This window comes from Opisthocomus hoazin, chromosome 36 (genome assembly GCF_030867145.1).
Source record: "Opisthocomus hoazin isolate bOpiHoa1 chromosome 36, bOpiHoa1.hap1, whole genome shotgun sequence".
NCBI lineage: Eukaryota > Metazoa > Chordata > Aves > Opisthocomiformes > Opisthocomidae > Opisthocomus > Opisthocomus hoazin.
In genome coordinates this window covers 654,011-663,285 of record NC_134449.1, presented here as the reverse complement: position 1 = coordinate 663,285, position 9,275 = coordinate 654,011, and the positions used below count along the sequence as shown (strand labels likewise).

Genomic DNA, 9,275 nt, shown 5'->3' with positions numbered 1-9,275 from the left:
GCAAAGATTTTGAAGGAAAAGGTGTCTTTCCACGCCCTTCTGTCTTGAGAAACGCTCCCAGATCCTCTTCCATTAGAACACAGAACACTACAGCCACACCAGACGTGCCTGAAACGTTTCTTTAAGCCTTGTATTTGCCGATATGTTCCCGGGCTATGATCATCCTTTGAATCTGAGCAGTTCCTTCATAAATCTGAAAAGAAGAATTACAATAATGTTAGCTGATTTTTGTTTTGTGTTGTTTTTAATATTTTAACAGATCTTTCTACACATGTAAACCTTCATAGCACTACCCCTGTGTGGGTTAGGGCGTGCCAAAAGACAGAGAAAACTGAACAAAATTCCAGTGTGTCTGGAGTAACTACAGCGGGCTGAATGCAATAAATCCCACACGAGATCCCAAGTGACCGTCTTGTTCTCTCCGATGCGCTCAGCAAAACTCAGTAAGGTTCTCATGGAATTAACAGAGGTAGTGAGTAAAGAAGGATGGGGGAAATGTCTTCTCTGGGGAAGAAAATACGTAACTTAGGCTTCACAAAGCGGGTTTGGAAACGGTGGGTGGAGGGGAGGAGGTGACCTGCGCTGGAAGTGCTGCATTTCCTTTGACTAGCCTTTCAAGGCCATAGCAAACGGTCCCTTTCATCCATTTATTCCCACTACTCTTTCTGAACTAATACTGTCTTCAACACACTATTTCCTCCTTTTTTTCTTGAGCATGTATTTTTACATTTTCCTCCAGAAACAGAGCTCAGGGGCTGAAGTCTTTCAGCTCCCAGCTCTGCCAAAGCGAATCTTTGGCAGATTGCTCAGAGGTATGGAATTTCACTTTGTCTGTAGTCATAAAACGGGGATAATCCTCCCAAGAACCTTAGGCAGCTTCGCAGAAATAAAGACGCTGTAACCTGTGGTCACATTAGGGTGGAGCCTGACAGCAAAAAAGCCCAATCATGACAAATTCAGTTACTCTTTCATTTCCCCAGTTGCAGGAGTGTGATTAATACGAAGAACCTTTAGATTGCAAACCAGCGGTTTTCTGTCCTTAGACAGAGAAAAATTCTCAGCTAGTGAGAATAGTTTTGAAGTCAGCAATAAACGAAATTTCAACTACCTAGAATCTTCAGAATGACACCTATTACAGCGCTGCGGGTCACGGCCCACATGCATTTCTTGTTGTCCTCTATTTCGGTGTGTTTTTTTCTAGTCATTATTAATGTCAGGAAGATGTGAAAAGATAAAAGATTCCTGGTTTTCCTGAACATAATTCAATCATTCTTTCCGAATAAAGAACTGTAGCATAGTATATGCTACGAGAAGAATTATGATGGGGAATAATTTCTTGGTAATAACGCTGAAGAAAAAGATCTGGGCATTATGAGCCACTATGGGCTAAATATGAGTAAATATGGGAACATTTTGTTGGGGGTTTTGTTCTGGGCTTTTTTTTTTTTTTTTTTAAAGGCTAATCACTGCAGGCTGCGCCACACTTCTGTTAATGAACACACACAAGATAACTAACACGTGACACTCAGTGCTGGTGATATCTCAGGTGAAGTAAAGCCCAGCTTACGACACCAGAGTTTCAGGCGGAAGGTTCAGAGCACAGCAAGAAGTGATGCAGAGCCTGGGAAGCAGAAAGGAAAAAAAAACAACCCCTAAACCAACCCCCACCGTGACTGATGAGGAATGAGGCAGAAGCTGTTGGAGTGTTCTCTTCTAGACTCAACGAGGAGGGAGGCAAGCGGCACACTCGATGCAGCCACCGCGCGTCGCTTGTTCTGTGCGCCCGCTTTGGGTATGACAAGGCACAGGATGCGATTTCCAGCGACCGTTCTCTGCACCAGGTATGGGGCTGAGGGGAAGACTCAGCTGTTCCTCTTGGGCAGGTTAAGCTGTTGATCTCATGCACACAGAGTTTTGTAGGCAAGAATTTGCCTGATTTGCATGCCCTTTTTTTAAATGGAAGGATTATTGCTCTCAGCCTCAAAACTTCTATGCGTGTGCACGTCACCATTTCAAATAAGTAGCCATTAGTTTATTTTATATAAAATGTATGCATGACTGTACAGATTGCATCCTCTCTTTTACTCACCTGGTAGATTTTAGCATCTCTCATGAGTTTTTCCACAGGATATTCAGTATTAAATCCATTTCCTCCAAAAATCTGCACTGCGTCCGTAGCTACTTGGTTCGCAACATCACCGGCGAAGGCCTTTGCGATGGAAGCGTAGTAGGTGTTCCTGCGGCCAGCGTCGACTTCCCACGCAGCCCTCTGGTAAGCCATCCTGGCCAGCTCCACTTTCATGGCCATTTCAGCAAGCATGAAAGACACTGCTTGGTGCTGCGGTTGAGGAAACAAACCACGTTAACGTTGCCTGCCTAAAACCCTCTGACTTCCAAGCAGAATAAAGTCTTCTTAATATCTTAATTTGCAAGCTCAACGCGCTCAGGAAATCATACTTGAGTTCTCCAGAATTTGGATCAGGCTCTCAAAATCATGGAATCATGGAATAGAATCATGGAATAGTAAGGGTTGGAAGGGACCTTAAAGATCATCTGGGTCCAACCCCCTGCCATCAGCAGGGACCCCTCCCACCAGCCCAGGGTGCTCAGAGCTCCATCCAACCTGGCCCTGAGCCCTGCCAGGGAGGGGGCAGCCACAGCTACTCTGGGCAGCCTGGGCCAGTGTTTCACCACCCTCAGAGGGAAGAATTTCTTTCCTGTGTCTACTCTAAATCTGCCCTCTTTTAGTTTAGAGCCGTTCCCCCTTGTCCTATCACTGCACCCCCTTGTGAAAAGCCCCTCTCCATCCTTCCTGTCGGCCCCTCCAGGCACTGGCAGCTGCTCTAAGGTCACCCCGGAGCCTTCTCTCCTCCAGGCTGAGCAGCCCCAGTTCCCTCAGCCTGTCCTCAGAGGAGAGGTGCTCCAGCCCTCCAGTTATCACTTCACGTTTTGATTCCCCTTTCCATCCCTCGGTGTAGCACACCGGTTCACCTCAAGCCCCGTTCCTGAACCGTTTGGGCCACCCAGACTTTTAAGTTTTTAATTCTAAAATCCACTTAGTCACAGGGATTAAGTATTGATTGATGAAGTTGTGCTTTCCTTTTTATGAGATCTGTACTTAGTCGGATGTTTATGGATATTTCTTTAAGCCAGGAAAGCAGTGTGATTGGCAATGTGTTCCGTTAGTATTAATACTGTGAGTCTTGTGTCCCTGCCTCAGGGAGATTTCCTCCTTCCCTGAAAATCCCTGCTCATGAGCATTGAAGAGCTTCAGTGTGTCCTGACAGTTTCAGGGTTTTGGGTGGAGTTTTCTTTGTGATTTTGCTATTATCATCAATAAATTACTGAAGAATCCCAGGAGTTACTGCATAACTAGATTTACTCAGATAGCGCTGACCTATATACTTGAAAAGCCAAGCAGTGGCAGAGATACCATAAATCTCACGTCCTGAATGTAAAGGAACAATGCTGAAAATTCACTCGTAGTACATCAGGTATGAAAACGTAGCTTTTGGATATACTTATTTTTATATATTTAACTTACTTCAACAATTGGTTTCCCAAAGGTTTTTCTTTCCAAGGCATATTTGGTAGCTTCATCGAGCGCTCTTTTTGCTAACCCAACAGCACCAGCTGCTACCTGAATTAAACACAGCACAGCATGAAAATCGGAAAATATAAAGGGAATTTCTAAGTAACTTCTTTCTGATACTTACGGGTGGTCTGGTCTTATCAAAAGCTCCCATTGCGATTTTAAAGCCAGCTCCTTCACCTAGTAATACATTTTCTTTCGGAACTCTGACATCTTCAAAGACAATACCTCTTGTGTCGGAGCAGCGCTGGCCCATGTTCATTTCCTGTACAGGGAAGTTGACAGAGGTGCAACTCAATGGGATTCTGCCAAGGTGCAACACATTTTCATTCTTCAGTTTACTCAAAGCATCAGGTAATTTTTTTTTCCCCCAAACACTTTGGCTTTGTCTAAAAATCATCACGTACACAACAAACACTAGCTTTGCATTTACAGACCGCCATGCCCGTAATTTGTCCAAGCAGTTTCCTGTCTCTGTTTGTGAAATCGATTCTGCAGCCGTAATCATTCGTTTGTCTTTCTTTCCCCAAAGAGAACTAGCCCAGGGTGTCCAGTGTGAACGGCGGATTGTTGCGTTACCGCTTTAGAAGCGAATGAGAACTCATGGCTTGTAAAAGCAGAGGTACGCTCCTCACCTTTCTTCCGACTTGGATTCCAGGGCTATTCGCTTCCACAATGAATCCAGTAAAGGCTTTGCCTGCGGGAGCTTTTGGGTCTGGATCGGTACGCGCTAGCAGAAAATACCTGGTGTAAAACAGAGACGAGGGCAGTCCGTTTCTCCTCGCAATTAACGATCAGGTACTTTTTTAGCTAACACATGGGATGCTTTTATGTGTCTTTCTACCATATAATAGATCTGCCACTCAGTTAACAACCCTTTGGCCCTGCCAAAAATAAACGGAGAGGCAGCGAGAGAGAGGAAGTGTCAGTGCGTCTCTTACTGCCAAAGTCCAGATTTACTACAGTCACCTCAGGTCAGCACGCAAAGGTCCTTCACCTTTTCCATGTATTTTAAGTTTTAACATTCCCATCGTCTTCACGCACAGTACAACAGAAACCACTTCACAGCACGTACGTAAAAATCAGGAATCACAGTACTTCGTGCAGAACCTTCAAGTTATCAGCTGATTTCGAAGATCTCAGTTTTGTTCTGCTAAGTATAAGCTATAAAGGAGTTTTTTTCCGTTAGAAATCAAACAGTGCTAAATCACACTGATGGTGCTCAGTAACATCAATGAGAGCTGGTTGGTTGGCAAGCTCTTTCCAGTGGTGCCCTGCGACAGGACAAGGGGCAACGGGCACAAACTGAGGCACAGGAAGTTCTGTCTGAACACGAGGAAGAACTTCTTCCCTCTGAGGGTGCCGGAGCCCTGGCCCAGGCTGCCCAGGGAGGCTGTGGAGTCTCCTTCTCTGGAGATATTCCAGACCCGCCTGGACAAGGTCCTCTACAACCTGCTGTTGGTGACCCTGCTTCGGCAGGAGGGTTGGACTAGATGACCCACAGAGGTCCCTTCCAACCCCTACCATTCTGTGATTCTGTGATTCTGTGGTAGATTCTCCTTGAGGGGTCTGCCTTGAACAGAGAAATAAATAACAAGAAAATGCAGCTTTAGACATAAATGTGTCAAGTTTTTCCTCTTGAATTCAAAAGAATCTGTGTGGTGGGGATGAGCATGCTCTTGTGTGAGACGTGATGAAGGAGGTCTGTGTTGTAAAGCACCTCCACAGACGCCACAGCAAAACCTGGATCCGTTGGCACTGGGCAAATGTCTTCCCTTAGCAAAATAAAAGGTCACACCACAATGCTGGCATTTTTCTGTCTTCACTGGAAGTGAGAGACGTTTCCAGCAGAATCAGAAGCACCTGATCTGGGCCACCACAGCCACAGAGCAAGGTCCCTTGTAACAGGAGCCTCTTGAGCACTGGGCCAGTTAACTCTGACTGGTGCTGCCCTTCCTGGAAGAGACAGCGGAACTGGTTTTGTTTGACAGCAGCAAAAATTGAGAGGCCTTCTTGAGTGGAGTTGTCCCGTCATCGCTCAGTGTCCATGTGAGACGCTGCACGGCCCTGCCTCACACCTTGCCCTGACGAACTGGTCACAGGTCCAAGGGCAGCGAGATGCACCATGACGAAGGCTCAGCTTTGTGCCAGACCTTCAGAGAACCGCTGGTGTCTAACTGGGAGGCGTGGGGGGCACCTCAGGTCGGAACAGAGTAACAGAATGGGACGCCAGTCAAAAGCCAACACACCAGTTTGCTTTCCCACCGTTTGTGATCCACATCTTCTGACCATTGATGACATATTCGTCTCCTTTCTTCTCAGCCTTGGTTTTTATACCGGCCACGTCAGAGCCTGCGCCAGGCTCGGTTACACAGTAAGCCTAGAAGAAAAGAAAATGCCAAATATTGAGGAATAAAACTCTGGTTTTAAGCAACCAGAAATTATTGCAGAATCACGTGCACCAAACTGATCTGTAAAAGTCTTAAGTGGACTGTGTGGAAAACCCCAAAATACTACAGCGAAAAACCCCAACAGCTGTCTGAGCAAGAGTCCAAGCACATAGGGTTAGTTCTCCTTATAAATCCATACTAATAATTGGAATGATCTTCTAATGATAACCAGAACCATTCTGTAACTTTTAATAAGTCACCCCCCTCCCTTATGCTTCACAAACTCTGATACGAAAGCTGACGATCTTTGAAATCTGAAAGTAAGAGCACAGAGTAAAATTTTATGGGAACCGTGCTCTTCATTTCATGAGGCTTAGTTTCTCCCATTTTAACGCACTGCACATAAATCTTTACATCTTTCTATGTGACAAGTTCTGCTCAAATACCACCTGACACCCATAGGTGCAGTTTAATGCCCATCTGATTGCGTTTGTGCTCCTACAAACCTTGCATTTTCCTTACACCCCTGCAGCTTCCCTTGAGAGCGAATTCAAAGGCGTTAATTTCCTGGAAGCGACTTCGGATGCTTTTCCAGGCAGTATCTTCTGTTTGCTTCCTGCTTACATCTAATTCAGTACTCCCTGGCTTTCAGTAAACGCCACGGTTTGTTTAAACACCAACACAGGCTAAGTTGTGAGTAGATATCAGTGTTTTAAACAGCCCAAAAAACCCAATGAATGTAATTTCGGAACATTCTACAGTGTTCCCAAGTCCTACTTACACACATAAGTGGTTCCTCTATCATTCTTCCCAAGTATTTCTTCTGCTGCTGCTCATTTCCCGCAATGATTACTGGCATTTCCTGAAAGAAAATTAAATATTTAGAGCGTTAAGCCACCTTTCTAAAGGGCACGGACTCCAGCTGAAAGGAGGCAGGAAGGGACAGCGCTTACCCCTAGGGAGTTCCCCTCAACGGCAGTCTGAACCCCCGTGCATCCGTACGCTAACTCTTCCGTTATGAGGCAGGACTCAAAAGTGCCGAGGCCCAGACCACCTACAGTTCAAATATTTCACTGACTAAAACGAGGCTGAAGTGGAACACATCAGTGAGCGACAAAAATTAATTATCGGAAACACATTCCCCCTCATGCATTTGATTGTGCCCTGTGTTCGATCAGACATTCCCACGCAAGCGTTCTAAAGAAAAGTTTTTGCAGATTAGTAACAGATGACTTAAAAATCACACTTCTCCGTTCCAGGGTGACGGGCTTGACGTGGGACAACTGCGAGAATGCACTGCCAAAGCCTTTCAACTACCTCACATCTGAGAATCTTCTTCAGAGTTCTTAGGAAGCAGAGGAAGGGCGACACGGGCTCCTGAGCTACCACAGCACTCAGGAATACAAAAACCAAGCATCGGTCAGAAAACCAACCCGGTAATCTGCTCCCGACAGCAGCCAGCACTTTGGCAAGTGGATAAAAACGCAGTAACAATACAGCTATACGTCCTCAGAATATTTTCCTCAGCCTTCAGGTGACTTCCTCAGCCACAAGTTTCCTTGGTCTCTCTGTCAGCCAGCCCCTGACAAGAGATTTCTTCTGGGGATTTGCCCGCTCTCTTTTTGCCCCCACTTACAATTTGAGCACCGGTGTCATCCAGGGGTAACGAGCCACACAAATTAACTCTGCACTTAGTGTGGAGCCACCTCCTTTCACTTGCTCTGGCCCTGCTGCCTTCGGATCGCACCGAAGGGACGGTGAGCTAGCGGTCCCTTCTCAGACGCCCCACCACGCTGACGGCTGTGGTGTTTCTCACTCAGCAGCTGTTCTGTACCTTTTACCATCTTTGTCACCTTTTTAGGAATCTCCTCCCTTCCCACGACACCCTTTCCAGGTGGCAGGATCAGGCTGCTTAAAGAACTGCAGAGGCAAGCGCAGTTTGGATTCAGGCAGCAGCAGAATTATGCCTTCTGCTTTTTTCATCATTCTCTTCTTAATTTCTGACCTGAAGTTTATGGCTTTGACCACTTGTGGGCATTTTGCTGACATCTTCACAACACTTTATATTCTAACCCCCCAAATCTTGTTTTTTTTTCAGAGGCACTAACTTGCTCAGACGACACCATTTGCTCTGGGAAGCCTGGATTGCTTCTTTCCTTTCCTGGGTGCATCATTTTTCCTGTTCTGATTTTCGTCTGCCATTTTAACAGTCGCCCAGTTTCACAGCCTTCCCCTGCAGTTCTTCACACCTTTTCGACACGGAGTAACTCGGTATTCCCAGCTAACTCTGTGACCTCCCTGGGGACACCCTCTCCCTGGTTCTTCAGCCCAAGCGCCAGCCAGTCTGTGCTGCTGATTTTTCCGCTATGAAACCAGCTGATTGTTCACATTCATTTCCAAAGTTTGAGCATTTTATACCACCCAGGTGTTCACACGCTTATCAGCTCCTGCAGCAAACTCCATTTATTTTTTGTGCCCTGACTTCCTTTTAGGAAAACCCCACGGCGTGCCGGAGGCGTGTCTGCTCCACTGTACTTCATCGTGTTCTTAATTTACGCGGTGCATCAGGCTGACTGGGGTGCATTTTCCCTGCTCTCCCTTGCAGACCTTGTAAAGGAATGGCGTCCAGTTTGTCCCTTCTAAGTTTTAATTTAATGTTCTTTCAGCCTCGAGTTTCCCTAGAATTTGTGGCTGCTCCTCACAATTACTCCTTTTGTCTCTTTCTTCCTTATTAATTAAATTTTTGATAAAAGGTCCACCCTCCGCTGACTCTTCAAAAATACAGGCTCTGCTAGGGACATTTCCCCAGCTTTGTTTTCAGGTAATATAAACGCAAAAGGAAAATCTGAAATGTAACGTTTCTTTCCAAGGTCAGTCACACACCGAAGCACTGCCGTACCGCACGGCACCTAAACTGGAACACCGTCCTTCCGGACTAAACTTGGAAATTGCTCCGGCCTGCGTCAGAAACGAGATCAAAACGCGATCTTCTGACCCCTCCGCCCCACCAGCGGCCGCGCCGCGCCAGGGGACCGTCGGGCAGCTGTCGCCACGGCAGAAAACCTGGTCACAAATTAGGAAATCGTGATCTGCCCAGTTTGTGGCCAGACGACGTCCGCCCCCGGCAACTCAGACCAGTGACCGGGGCTGATGTGCAGGCAGGGCGAAGAAAGGAGTGTGTGGAGAGCAGGAATGGCGGCCATCCCCGAGCTGGGGCTGCTCTCAGACCCAGTGTCACGGCCCGCAGCCGTTCCCGCCACCTCGATGGCACCTGGCCCTGCCAGCGGGATGGA

The 9,275-nt window shown here is 46.7% G+C and overlaps 1 protein-coding gene across 1 annotated transcript; it reads right to left on the bottom strand.

Annotated features, from left to right (window-relative positions):
- Window positions 1–105: 105 nt before the first annotated feature.
- Window positions 106–7,044, bottom strand: LOC142365340 (medium-chain specific acyl-CoA dehydrogenase, mitochondrial-like). Its single transcript, XM_075446069.1, has 8 exons — window positions 6,936–7,044; window positions 6,764–6,844; window positions 5,842–5,972; window positions 4,228–4,336; window positions 3,717–3,857; window positions 3,545–3,640; window positions 2,090–2,338; window positions 106–193 (listed from the first exon to the last, which is right to left on the bottom strand). The coding sequence occupies exons 2-8, from the start codon at window positions 6,839–6,841 to the stop codon at window positions 122–124; spliced, it is 876 nt and encodes a 291-aa protein (XP_075302184.1). The 5' UTR covers window positions 6,842–6,844; window positions 6,936–7,044; the 3' UTR covers window positions 106–121.
- Window positions 7,045–9,275: the final 2,231 nt, after the last annotated feature.